Here is a 14,377-nt window from a genome sequence, read left to right on the forward strand (position 1 = left end):
ATGAGACGTGCTGACCTTCCAAACAAGGCTTCACAATGGAGAGAGGGGGGCACACTGAGGAACTTTATCAAGGGATAAATGCTTCTTGAGGCATAAAAATCATAGTCACTAATTATGACCTTAGCGTTCGTCCTGGAGAATGCTCATCCTTGCTGGTCAGTTTCTGACTTAGGGATGAAGCTGTACAGTGTTTCTGGATTTGTGGCTCCTCTGTCCACAGGATTATTCCAGCAGGAACACTGGGGCAGGTTGCCATTTCCTACTCCAGGGGCTCTTCCCGACCCAGGGAGGGAACTCAAGTCTCTTGCGCTTCTGCATTGGCAGGTGGGTTCTTTACCTCCTGGGAAGCCCCCATCGTGAGTTGCACTGAAGATTCTGGTCATAGCAGCAGGTGTGTGAAGGCGTGACCCATGCTGACGAGTCCACTTCCAAGGTGGCTCACTCCCAGGCCTGGCACACTGGCGATGGGTGTTGGGTGTGTGCCTCTTCACAGGCCCACAGTGCGCCCACACAGCATGGCAACTCCCCTCCCCCAGAGGATTCGATCCCACAGAGGGGAACCGGAGCCACTTCACCTTTGCTGACCTCATCTGGAGAGTCACACTCGGTCGTATCAACAATACCCAACTAGCTGCTCAGGTCGGGCCAATCCACACTGGGAGCGGGCCACAGAAGAGGGTGAGTCCCGGGAAGTGAGACTCACTGGAGAGGGACTTCCCTGGGTCCAGTGGTTGAGAATCTGTCCTTCCACTGCAGGAGGAATGGCTCGATCCCTGGTGAGGAACTGAGATCCTGCGTGTTGTGCGGCATGGCCAAAAAACACATAAATAAAAACAGATTGAAAACAGAATCACGCGGTGCAGTTTTGGAGGCTGACTTCCACACATGAAGAAGGAGGCCACGTGACTTGTATTTCTTCATCAGAGCCACCACGGAGGAAAATCACTGGTGATTTCCTTTTCTAGTTCTCCATGCCTATCCCACAAGACTGAGCTGACATTCATGCAGTCAAAATGTGATGACATTTTACAAAATCATTCCAATTTCTTTTTTTTTTTTTGGCTATGCCATGTGGCATGTGAGATCGTAGTTCCCTGACCAGGGATCAAACAAACCCCTATCCCCTGCCTTGGGACTGTGAACTCTTAACCACTAGACAGCCAGGGAAGTTCCCTAGTTTCCTTTTAGTAAATTAAACTGTGGTCAGCATGGAAAAATAATACAAAGCAATGCAACTAAATAAAATTATACTTAGAAGCTATATATTTTAAACTAATCTCTCAAAATTCTGACTCACAGAGAGGGTGGAACTGTCACTGAGTATCCAGTTGCTTCATCCCACCGATTAAACCCAAGGTTCACACTCTTACCAGGGTTCAGTGAAAACATCTAAGTTTCTTTGCTTTATATTCTGTATTTCATTAGTACAGCTCATGATAGTGCATTAAGCATGTCTGTTCATGAAAAGAATAAAACATGACCTTTTATTTCAAATATATACTCTGTGTACAGACTTTTAATCAGTTTCTCAGCTGGGGACAGAATAGATATTTATGTTTTCTGTGATTTTATGATCTCAAATGGGAAACACAAGGGTTACTTCCATATTAGAGTAGCAGCACTAATGTCTGTCTGCATAAGAGCTCCCTACCATGAAGGTGAGTCTTTGTTTACCTTTTGAAAATGCTTTTCCAAGAGGCTGTGGGTAGCCATTGCCAATACAGAGCAGGCCAGCTGATCAGATAGCAGCAAAACTAATGAGAAGCATCATGGAAGTGACAGCAAGATTAATTAAGTTCCTCCGGCTGTATTCACGTATGGCTGTGCAGAGTTCCTTTGGGTACCGCCGCAGTTAAATGGTATTCATGGTGACAAATACTGTAGATTTCCCGAACTGACACTTTTGAGTCAAGGGTAAAAATCACATTCGGTCATTTTATCCCCAGAAAGATCAGAGATGAGCCCTTAGGATTGTTACTACGTTTGAGCCAAGCCAAGATGGAAATTGAGACATAATTAAAAGAATGTTGAAACTGTAATATTTTGTTTTCCATTTACACATTTCCTTTATGTGTTTTAGACATTTTGACAGAGGGAGCCAAACACATTTCCATCTACAGTATTTGACTGCAGGCACAGAATTAAGCACACTTGGGAACACTTACAATTACTTTGTGAATTCTTGCCATGTTGGGCGCACTGCACATTCCTTCTGCTCACTCTATATAGTTATTATCACGGTGTATATATAAAAATGGAATGCCCATGACCTAAAGCATCCAGATTTACTCGAGCTGTACTCAATTTATCTTGAAAGATCTTTTTTATTTTTGGAAAGCAAAAGACAAAATTCAATATGATGTTGTTTTTTTCTTCCATTTGGTTTGCAGGCACATTTGTTGTGGGGCTGGGTGGGGAAAGGGCTGATCCTCAAATTGCTGCCCAGGAACCATAAATGAATTTTATTTTAAGAAAAATTGGAAACCTCTGGAGTGTATAAGATCTTTCAACCTGCTATACAAGATGATTTAACTCATGTTAGGGTGTCACCAAATATCTTGGGAAGCATAGTATTACATTTCTGTCCTTGGAAGCACATTGAGGTTCATTCACATATTCATTCAGGAAACACTTCTTGCATCATGATTCAAATTAAATTCAAAAAGCTTTCGTCTGGGACGTGAGATCACATCCAGCACGGACTCTGTTTCCTTCTTTGGCTTCATTTGCATGAACATATTTCATGAAGCTTTCTCTTGAATGCTCTTATTTGTTCTTTGTCTCCCAGACACATCATTCACAATTCCACTCTTGCATTATATCCTCTGCCAATTATTTTTGCATTTTACCCATCCCAGCCACTAATAAAGATTGAGTTTAAGTGCCTCCTGTTCTCTTCAGCTTTCCAGGTTTGCCTTGAAGCCATTACAGTTTCGTCTTTTATCAAACCTTCACGTGTGTGCCCAGAGTTTTCATTTACTATTCACAAAGTACTGCCTTTGTTTTTACTTATTATTTATTTTTTTTTTGTATAAAATCATCATCTTCTTAAATAAGACACCAAATGCTTGGAGGAGCAGAGCAGTAGCTTAAATATTTCAGTTCAGTGTCCTGTTATGTAGACTCTTCACTTATAATTTTTTATCAATGATGATGAATAAGGCACCAAACCAGGGGGTGTCCATTGATTTTTGAAGAAAATATTTAGATAAATATAAATACATAGGTAGATATAAACCTTATAAAAACTAGATAAAAACATGAACATGTTCCTGGTGGGCTTAGAATTGGGAAAAGAGAAAATACAAAAAAAGAGAGATGTGGCAGGGAGCTAAGCTGAGCACCTTCAGAGAGGGAGCCTGTGATGTGCCTCTTGCAGGGGGTCAGGGCTCTCAATCAGTCAGGGAGGATGCTCTGATAAGCGCCACCCGGAAGAGCAGCTGGGTTTTGATTAGCTTTCCCCGAGTCCCCCTCTGCCTATACTCTTTGTTCTTGACTCCAGGAGTCCTGGGCTCCCTACTGGGCTCCTGACCTGCTCGCCCACGCCTCTGGTCTGCCTCTCGCCTTCCACGCCTCTGGTCTGTTTTTTGCCTCCTGGCTGAATAGTCTCTGGGTGCTGGCTCGCCTTTCCTCTGTCTCTGGGATTCTCTCTCCCCTCTGAGGTGGCTCGTGGTGTCTCCTCCTTGTCTGTGTAGTTCTGATACTCATCTCCAATCTCAGCGAAGGCTGCAGCTTCCTAAGGCATGGGAGTTGATGGTATGCTCCAGTCACTAACCCGAACTGCAAAATCCTTGGCGTGCATTTCTGCTATATTCTGGGATATGTTAAAATGCTAAAGGAATTAATATTTATCTATTTTTCCATGACTGCAAAATATCTTCATTCTACTTTAGGAATACTGATAACTGGACCGGTTATTGAAATGCGTGCATGCTGCGTGCTTAGTCGTTCAGTTGTGTCCGACTCTGTGTGACCCCATGGATGTAGCCCACCAGGCTCCTCTGTCCATGGGATTCTCCAGGCAAGAATGCTGGAGTGGTCTGCCATGCCCTCCTTCCGGGCATCTTCCCCACCCAGGGATCGAAGCATCTTCTGTGTCTCCTGCATTGCCAGTGGGTTCTTCACCTGTTGAACCATAAATGCACTGTAATAAAGTTACACAAACAATGTTTGGAAATGTCTTAGGGAAACATGAGTCAGGAATAAGCCCAGGGAAGACTTCTTAGAAAACAAAGTGTCTTAGCTGTGTTGAGTGATGAATGTAACTTGACACTTAAAGGGGAATAGGAAAGAACATTCCTGGCAGAATACAACCGCATTCTCAGCTTCCCAGATGGCGCTAGAGGTGAAGAGCTCGCCTGCCAATGCAGGAGACATCAGAGCTGCAGGTTCAATCCCTGGGTCGGAAAGATCCCCTGGAGGAGGGCCTGGCGACCCACTCTAGTATTCTTGGAGAATCCCATGGACAGAGGTGCCTGGCGGGCTACAGTCCACAGGGTCTCAAAGAGTCGGACACGACTGAAGCAACTTAGCATGCACACATGTATTCTCGGTAGAATCAGGATGGTGCATCATACGGAAGACTTTTGAGATATTCATTCATTCAAATAAAAAATAAATGAATGAAAGTGAATATTTATTGCATGCCTCCTATTGTTGAGACACTTTTGGGGCACTGGTACGGCATGAACAAGGTGGGTATACCCCGCCCTCGTGCCATTCTACTGGAGGAAAAGAAGCAATAAACTGTAACCAGTGAACGAATGAGACGAAGGAGGCTGTAAGTCTTCCTCTGCATGAGACAAAGGTAGAAGAGGTTTCACATCCTACTGGATAGACTAAGCTGTGGAAATCCCAAGAATGCAAGCCCTGGAGACTCTGTATTTTCATCGATTGTACCTCAGCACCTAGAAGAGTGTTTGGCACATGAGTGCCCAGTAACTATTTTTTTGAGTGAGTAAATATGCCTACATCATAGCCACCTCCAAGGTTAAGGATTCTAAGAAGGTTCTCAATGCCAGTTAGTAAATCTTATTTAAAAAAAAAAAGCCCCTGTTAACTGATCACACTTACAAGGGCTTTATTAGATGTCTTGGAAGTTAGGAAAATTCAGATATTTAGAATTTTAGAATATTTTAGTATTTATAGAATTTTTATCCTTATCACAATATCAACACTTCTTTTACTATGGGATATTAATTTTCCATACTAAGGTCCCTAAGCATTTAATTTCAGTGGAAGCATCAAGTAGAAATCAAGGAGTAAAAATGATTTATGAGTTTGTAGTTGTATCTATACCATCTAAAAAACATCTGATCACTATACTACACGGATCCATTGAACCAGTCATTTGTTCATAAATTACTTATTTCTTCACTTTTCAAACTGTTGTGACATTGGGTGGTGGTGTGTTAGACAGAGGCAAGCTCAAGCTTAAAACAAATAGCCTTCCATCAAACGTCATTCATATGTCAACGAATATCCATTCAACAGATTATTGTGCTTTCAACAAACATTCCATCATCTGATACCCACACACAGGCCTCTTGCATGTGTAATTCTCCAGGGTTCATTGTTGACCCTACTTTGCTTTTCCATCTATATTCCCTTGAAGGTTTCACCTGGTCTCATGCATTTAATCACCATTTATAAGATTATGACTTTTTAATTGGAAAATACAACGTTATTTCTTTATTGCATTTTTCTCCTCTCTTTTTAAAAAAATTGAAGTATAGTTGACTACAATGTGTTAATTTCAGGTGTATGGCAAAATGATTCAGTTATACATACATATATATGTAACTGAATCAAGTGTGCATGTTATATATGTATTCATTTTAGGATTCTTTCTTGGTACAGGTTATCACAAAATATTGATTATAGTTCCCTGTTCTGTACAATAGACCTTTGCTAGTTATCTATTTTATATATAGAAGTGTGTATGTATTAATCCCGTACTCTTAGCTTGGTAATCAGAAGTTTTTGTTTCTATGTTTGTGAGTCTATTTCTGTTTTGTAAATAAGTTCACTATAAGTGTTGAAAAGCGTGTGGAGAGAAAGGCACCCTCTTAAACTGCTGGTGGGAATGTGAACGCGTGCAGCCAATGTGGAGGTTCCTTCTAAAGCTAAAAATAGAGCTACCATATGGGCCGGTAGTCCCACTCCTGGGCACATGTCCAGAGAAAACCATAATCTGAAAAGATATACCCCCGCCCCTGAGGTTCTCTGCAGCACCACCGGCAGGAGCCGAGCCACGGAAGCAGCCTTGGTGTCTGCTGACAGCGGGGTGGGCAGAGAAGATGCGGTATACGTCAAGTCGGAATATTAGCCGCTAAAACGAGTGAAGTAAGGCCATCTCTAGCGGCATGGATGGACATGGAGATTATCGCACTAAAGGAAGGAATCCAGACAGAAAAAGACACAGATCATACGACATCACTTATATGTGGAATCTGAACAAATGATTCAAATGACGAATTTAAATTTAAATATGAAGTTCAGGCATCGCCCCTGAACTCCAGAGTCACATAAGCCAAACTTCCAGGGAACATTTTCACTTGAATACATAAGAGGGCTCAAATGAAGTGTGCTCCACATTGCCTGCCTTCTAACTCCCACCCAAACGTGTTTCTCCACAGTCTTCTTATCAGCTAGTGGAAATTTCATCTTCCAATTGCTCAGGCCCCAAATTTTAAATAATCTGTTCTTCTTCTTTTTTTTTTTTCTATTCCATCACTTTCCCAACTCATCAAGAAATCCTACTGACCCACTTTGTCATATGTACAGATTCAAATCACTTTTTACCTTCTCCACTGCTTCTGTCCACTCCAGATTGCCATTTCTTTCTATATTATTACAAAGTCTTCCTAAAGTTTTCCTTTGCTCCCGTTTATCTATTCTCCATACAGTAGCCATAGTGAACCTGTTAAAATATGTCAAAGAATGTTGCTCCAAAGGCATTCTGTCTAAATTCCTATGATATGGCCTACCAAATTCCTGCTGAATTAGGTTCCATGTGACCTGTTTGACTCCAGTTATTAACATCCTCCTTAGGACCTCCTTCTGCTCGAGCAGGTCTTTCTGCTCTTTCTCGTAACCCTCGGGCATGTCCCCGTGGCCCTGCTACTGTCTTCAGTGTTCTTTATCGATCATCTAGTGAAATGTATGGCATGATGTAGGCCTTCAATATATGGAATTTAGAAAGATGGTAACAATAACCCTGTGTACAAGACAGCAAAAGAGACACTGATGTATAGAACAGTCTTATGGACTCTATGGGAGAGGGAGAGGGTGGGAAGATTTGGGAGAATGGCATTGAAACATGTAAAATATCATGCATGAAACGAGATGCCAGTCCAGGTTTGATGCTCGATACTGGATGCTTGGGGCTAGTGTACTGGGACGACCCAGAGGGATGGTATGGGGAGGGAGGAGGGAGGAGGGTTCAGGATGGGGAACACATGTATACCTGTGGTGGATTCATTTTGATATTTGGCAAAACTAATACAATTATGTAAAGTTTAAAAATAAAATAAAATTTAAAAAAAGATATTGACTTTATTCAGTAAATATAGAATGAACAGATAAAAAATGAATTTATTCATTAAATGCTGATCTGTACTAGGTCTTGGAGATTAAAATAAAGAAGATCACCCCCTTTCACTTAGGAGATGGAGAAGGAAGGGGAATTCTTACACTGTTTAAGTGCTGATGCAGGAACTAGAAAGTATGCTGCATGAAGAAGAAGTATCAGTACCTCATTCAGTCTTGACGTTATGAAAGGTTCTCAGCAGAAATAATCCTTACCCAGAGACACAGAGGTTGAATAGGAGCTGTTAGGTAAAGAGAGGAGGAAAGAGGAATAAAGTCTTCAGGGGACCTCTAGATGGGATGGGCTGGAGTGAAACTTGAGGAGGGGAAAGTGTTCACGATGGCGGCATTCCCAGGGCTGGTTGTGAAAGGGCCTACATGCCGGGGAGGTGAAATAGATGGTGAGCAGTCTGGAGCAGGGGGTGACTTGATCACATTCATTTAGAAAGATGATAATGGATCTATTATGGAGAACGGGTCAGACATGGGCAAGCCTGGAATAAGGAACACTGGATAAAATTTTCTTGCTGAGATATAAATAAGAGACGACAGTGGACAAAACTAAGGCTCCGGGGAGGCAGGGGAAGACTCCGCCAGTGATGCGACGCCAGCGCTGAATGGCCTCGGCATTCAGCCTTGAGAACCTGAGAAGCACAGCTCACAGACTGGTCTGCAGGACCACCTGGCGTCTGTACCACCTGGAATTTAAGAACAGCAGCTGCTAAGTATGGGTGCATATGTGCTCAGTCGCTTCAGTCATGTCCGAGTCTGCAACTCTGTGGACGGTAGCCTGCCGGGCTCCTCTGTCCATGGGATTCTCCAGGCAAGAAGACTGGAGTGGGCTGCCATGCCCTCCTCCAGGGCATCTTCCCCACCCTGGGGTCGAATCCGTGTCTCCTGTGTCTCCAGCACTGCAGGGGGATTCTTTACCATTGCGCCCCTGGGAAGCCCTGCCCTTAGATATAGACATGCTGTTTGTGTAGTTGCTTTGCACCAAACACCGTCAGCTTCAAATAAATGACCATAGGCACATGGAAAAGCATGATGTTTTACACACAATACGGGTGCCCTCAGTTGCGTTCATTCCTTCATTCCCTAATGTTGACCGAGTAGCAACAAGTACCACGAGCCCTTGGAAAGACGGTGGAGACAGCAACAACCAAACGCCCTCGTTTATGACTTTCCAGTGAAGAGAGATCAAAATAAACAGATGCCCACAGTAGTGGCCGGATGGTGAGAAGTGCTTCAGAGATTCAGAGGGGAGCGAGGGGGTGAGGAAGAGCCGGGGCTGAATGCACAGAGAGAGAGCGCAGGGAGACCGCACACAAACCCTGGAGTAAGACTTGGAGGAGACAGGAGAGCCGGGCGGGCAGCTCCCTGTGTATCTGAGCAGAGAGAAAATCCATGTCTTCCCTGAAGGCTTTCACTCCCAGTATGCGCCTGGTCTCAGGGTGTCTTTTGTCTTACCAGTGAGCGGTGTATTTCTACCTGGCGAGCAGCGACCTAGCAGGTCCCCTGCTCAGGACCTCTTGGCTCCTCAGAGGCTCTGAGGGACAGAAAGACCGTGGCTGTGAGTGCGGACCGCCCTGGGAGCCGAGGGCCGGCTCCCCGTCACGGCTGGGAGGCACACGACCCCACGTCCAGCCAGCCTCAGCTGGGCCGTTATTTAGATGTCGTTATGTTTCCAGATAAAAACAGTCACATTTTTTCTTTATACACACAAAGTCATTTTAAAAGAAACACTAATAAGTGTACAGTTAAAATAAAAATCACTTGTTTTCCGTCCAGAAATAAGCCACTCTGAGGTTTTGACATTCCAGATAACCCTGAAATGCAGGTGGGTGGGGCATGCATGTTTAAATAAAGCAGACACCCTCCTGTTTTTGAACAGAATTCCCCTGTATGAATGTAGCATTCAGTTGCTCCTGGATGCCATACTCTTTCAGAGGCTACAGGCGGCTCTCTCAGACCCTGCAGAGGCTGGAATGTTCTAGTGCCTAATACTTGCTGCCTCTATTTTCACAGCACAATGACAGATACACACATTTTTTTGAAACAGGCAGTGACGTGATGTGATTGGAGAAGGCCTTTAGGTGAGTCATTATAAATGGGAAATTTAGAATTTATATATTTGAATAAAGAGCTCTCTAGGGACTTGGACATAAATTCAGCATACAAACAGCAAGACAACTGTTCTGTACAGAGATTTACTGATGTCACTGAGAAAGTCGCCTAGATGTCTCTGTAATCATGATTATAATAGACACCTTTCGAGATCTCAGCTAGTAAGAAAGATGACATAAGTGAAAAGACCTTGTGACTGCAGAATGCCCTGCAAATTCAAGAGTGTTGTTAATGAATAAAAACAGCCCTTCGCTGTCTTAAATCGCCTGCTTTAAAGGCAACAATGCACTCTCACACCTTCTACCTGCAGAAAGTCAAAAGGATCAAGAACGCGAACATTACCCCCCGGCGCCCCCTAGCGCGCGTGGGCCGTCAGGACAGCCGCCGAGCTTCATGAAGAAGCTCGACCACAGATGGTTCTCCTGCCTGAGGGAAAGGCCATTAATTGTACTTTTGGACGCCTTCCATCTGTCCAAAAGGAAAAGCACTTATGTTTTCCTCAGGAATTTCTTGTAACATTCTTTTTAGTTTTAAATTAAAAATAGGAGAAGGAAAAGTAAATATTCTTTACTATTGACATTTTCTTCCTCCAAGTTGCTTTAAATGAAGAATACTTCTAAAAGAGCACCAGCAGATTTGTGCTGAGACTCACTCTAAAGTCTCTGATTTATGTATTATAACCTATTTGCATTCACCAACTCCATTGCCAGATTGCAGAGCAAGCTATTAGGAGCTTCAGCCTCTCCTAATTCCAATATGCATTAAATCCAGACTGATACAGAACTGTGCAAGCAAAGACCATGGAGTATTTTAGTGTCACAGTGTAGAAATATCCACCACCATGGCTGACCAAAACACCTTTAAAACATATCAGGTGTTTTCTTCCCTAGGCTACCACCATTCTTTATCTTCAGTTTTTTTTCTTTCTCTTTGTATTTTCTTTTTTACATTCGTTTCCATTACGGCTTATCAATAATATCTTCGATTCTTACCTTAATAGATTTTTGTGAAAATGATTACGTTTAAAATGGTCCAGTAGGTAAGTTGGGTCTCAAAGAGATGAGTGCTTATGAAGCTGAACTTGCTCTACGGGTTTATTTTCTCTGCATAGCGTTTAAGTGTTAATCAGTACACCGTTCAGGGATTTCTTTCGAACATGCTTTTTTTAATGTAAGATAAGGACTGCAATTCATTAGACCATTGGAGGAGCCAGAGGCTTTGCTAAGCTTTGCCTCTCTTGACTGTTCGTCTCAGATTTAACCGGAGTGCGTGTGTGTGCGTGAGTGTGTATTACACTCGTGACCCGAGTGTAATTATGCCATAATCTTGGTTATTTTTTAGGCTGGAATGTCTGTACCCTTTAGGGGTGAAGGACCATTTCAGCCTCGGTGCCCTTCTGGTGCCCGCTCAGGGAGACACAGCAAATGCGATCTGAAAGTGCCAGGTGACTTTATCAGCAGTTATTTTCCTGTACATTTCTCTATCAACCTAGCTCCGCAAATACTCAAGAAATAAAGGTAACTCTTCTCCCGCTGCTGGGGTTCTGTGATCTGATCACCTCTCCGTGGAGACCTCTATTACCCTAGCCGTGGCCCCTCGAGTCTTTAGGGTGAACGTCACCGCTCGCAGCCAACCCTGAAGCCCCCGCCGCGGGGGTGCAGGCGCGGGGCACGGTCCCTCCCCACGCGCGTTCAGCTCGGGAGGGGCGGCTGGCTGCGGCGAGGACGCTGTCTTTCCCGCGGGAGGGCGGGGCGGGCGGGGGTTGAATTTCGCGTGAGGGGCCGACCTCGCCCCCCCCGGCCCCCCTCGCCCGGTGGGGTCCCCCGCGCGCGCCTCCGCGGACCCGGGGCCCGTCCTCGCGCTCGGCGAGCCCCCCGCGCGCCCCCGGGGCTGCAGGCCGGTCCGGGCGTCGCGGGCGCGGGCCGGGGGCGGGGTGGGGGCGGCCGCCCGCCGCGCTCCGGGCCCTGATGTCACAGGCGCGGCGGGGACACCGCGAGGCGGAGCCGGCGGGCGGCGGGGATGGGCGGCGCGGGCGCTCGCTCCGGCCGCCGGGGACCGCGGGCCGCGGGGGAGGCGGCGGCCTGAGCGCCCAGGCCCCGCGCGCCGCCGGGGCTCCGGCCGGGCGCCGGGAGACGCAGCATGTATCTCGGTGAGTGCGCGCTCCCACGGCGCCCTTCTGGGGGGCGGGGGGCGGCGCGGGAAGCCCCGGGATCTGTCCCGGTGACCCCCTCGCCGCCGGCGGGCACTGGGGGAGCGCCTTCGTGCCGCGCGCGGGGCAGGGCGCGAGGCGTAGGGGAGTCGAAGTTGGACGAGAGGAGAGCCGGGCGTGGGGGGCCCCAACTTCACCCGCCGCGTGTGCGCGGGGCGGACGCCTCAGGAGGGGAGGGCGGGGGGCGGCGTGGGAAAGTCCGGGGCGAACTTGCTGGGGTGCCGGGCGAAGTTGGTCCCGCGGATGCTCCGGGAGCCCGGCCGTGCCCGCGGCTCAGAGGCGTGTCGGCGTGCCCCGGGTTCCGAGGAGGACGGGAGGACAGCCCTGGGTGCGCGCTGCCCGAGCCGCTCACAACAGCCTTTCTCCCCATTCCCGGTTTTCCACCGACCTCCGGCGCCTGGCACGGAATGCATAGTGTTTTAAACCTCTGGACGGCTCGGAGCCGTTAAATGTGTGTGCAGTTGAGTTGCGTGCCGCGCTGGAAACCTCCCGCAGGTCTCCCCGGAGCCGCCTGCCTTTCGGGAAAGCATGTTCAGGCTGACTTAGAGCCGGGCTCGCCGGGGAGCGATGTCAGTGTGCTGGGAGCTGAGCGTTTGCACCGGAACGCGGCGCCTGACGGCCGCGGGGACGGCGGAGCCCTGCCCTGAACTGCAAGCCCAGGATTAGACGGACACCCTGTCCTCCTCCCGGAGCTATGCTTTCCTTCTGTAAGTGCCATCCCGCGTCAGCACTGAAGGGTATCTCTCCGATATTAACAGATCTGTGAGAGCCGCTAAGGGGCTGGAGAGGGAGTATTCCAAGGTGCGGATGCTCCGGGTGATTGGTTGACTTGCTTGAAATAATAAAGCTAGGGTCATTTTTCAGTTAAAGAGGCATTTGGATCAACTTGCGTTGGGGCAGTGTTGGTTTCTTGGGTGTTTATTTCGGTGTGTACTTATGTTGTTTGCTTGAGCCTTTGAAACATTTGCCAAAGTATGCAAAAGCTGACCGCTCTTTTAATTGTCTTGATCGCAGTTTTGATTTCCCTATAATTTGTGTCATATTAGAAAAGACGGCTTAAAAATAACTAACAATGGTTTGAAGGAAAGGCTCGTTGCATAGCCAGATTCAAGCAGAATCCAGAGTTAATGCTCCAGGCTGTGATAGTAATAGAGGTGGTAAGCGTCTTGATTGGCAGTTCATAAAATAGCAAGTGTTCACCATGAATTTGTTTTTGATACCTGCAAAAGCTTGTAAAGACAACCTGTCTTTTGAATAAAATAACATTGTATCACCAGTAATGGTATTTAAGGGATGGAAAGGAAGATTATAATGTTAAAGTTTTCAGCCTCTGGCAGCAACGCCTGAGGTGATGGTGGTAAGGATGTAGCGTTAACCGGAGCAGTAGTGTGGTCTCCAAGAAGTGGTCCAAAGGCCATCTGCGCTGTACTGGATTGGTGAAGTGCATATTGTTAAGTGCATGATCATCCAGCCGTCTTGTAAAGCAGGGTGATTCACAGGGCAATTAGTTTCACTGTGCAATGCAAGTTTATAATAGCTCACCCTGAAATGTGATGTCCTGCTTGAGATGAAATTGTATTCTTTTAAAGGCAAGGCTAAGGTTGTTCTCTGTGTCATGAGCACGGTTTGGGCTTACCATAATCCCCGCATGAGATATGTTTTTCTATTCTTGGAGAAAATCCTGTGCATTTAGGAATGCTGTTTCTTTCAGGTTCTGCCGTGCACCCCCTCTCTCAAGGAACTTGGGGAGCAGCCCTGTCTGTCGTGACATGTGTGGTCCATTATCTCAGGCCAGAATTGACAGTGCAAGCCAGGCGTGTTAAGATTCAACAGCATTTTAATGTTGCACTTCCTGAAGAGTATGAATACATGCATGCAGGCACACACGTGTATTTACGTGTACACAGCTGTTTCAGGGCATTTTTTCAAAACAGTGCTTTCACTTTGCTGTTTGGCTGCTCGTGACTGTCTTCACATTTCAACTGCCAAGTGTTTATCAAGTCTCGGAGGACGGGGACAAAGGGAAAGCAGGGCGCATTCTCCGGCCTTCCTGGTGATTTGTGGGAGTGAGGTCGAGGTGTCAGAAGTCTTTTCTTGTGTCCCCAGCAGGGAGTGACCAAGAGCAGAGTGATGCTGAAACACCTGGGGAACTGATACGCAGGCAGGCAGATGTAAACCATCTGATCATCAGTGGTGCTCCCCTGCCACCACCTTTCAGATACAATGGAGGACTCATTGCTGGACACACTGGCCCACCCTCTGCCCCTCTGGAGACCCCCTTGTCCTTAGGGGGTGGACACCCGGACCCTGTCTTTCTCAGTCAGAATCAGCTGCGTGCGTGCATGTTGGTGGAATCTGTACTATTTCCAGTTCTCCAGAATAGCTCATGTTTTGAGTGTGTCTCAGACTCACGGGACTAATGGATTTTTTTACTGACTTCAGCCTCACTCTTAT

At 46.5% G+C, this 14,377-nt stretch overlaps 1 protein-coding gene across 3 annotated transcripts in view; it reads left to right on the forward strand.

The window, feature by feature from the left end:
• Window positions 1–14,377, forward strand: part of ZNF385D (zinc finger protein 385D) — a 981,977-nt gene that overhangs the window by 624,771 nt on the left and 342,829 nt on the right. The window contains exon 1 of one of the 3 annotated variants that reach the window (XM_070781569.1): window positions 11,760–11,863. The exons of 1 other annotated variant lie outside the window; for it this stretch is intronic. In XM_070781569.1, coding sequence (XP_070637670.1) covers window positions 11,854–11,863 — 10 coding nt within the window. In that variant the 5' untranslated portion in view covers window positions 11,760–11,853. Of the gene's footprint in view, window positions 1–11,759; window positions 11,864–12,213; window positions 12,631–14,377 lie in introns of those variants that run through there. One more of the 3 variants, XM_070781568.1, reaches the window with a different exon arrangement.

The sequence above is a fragment of the Bos indicus genome, chromosome 27 (genome assembly GCF_029378745.1).
Source record: "Bos indicus isolate NIAB-ARS_2022 breed Sahiwal x Tharparkar chromosome 27, NIAB-ARS_B.indTharparkar_mat_pri_1.0, whole genome shotgun sequence".
Classification (NCBI taxonomy): Eukaryota; Metazoa; Chordata; class Mammalia; order Artiodactyla; family Bovidae; genus Bos; species Bos indicus.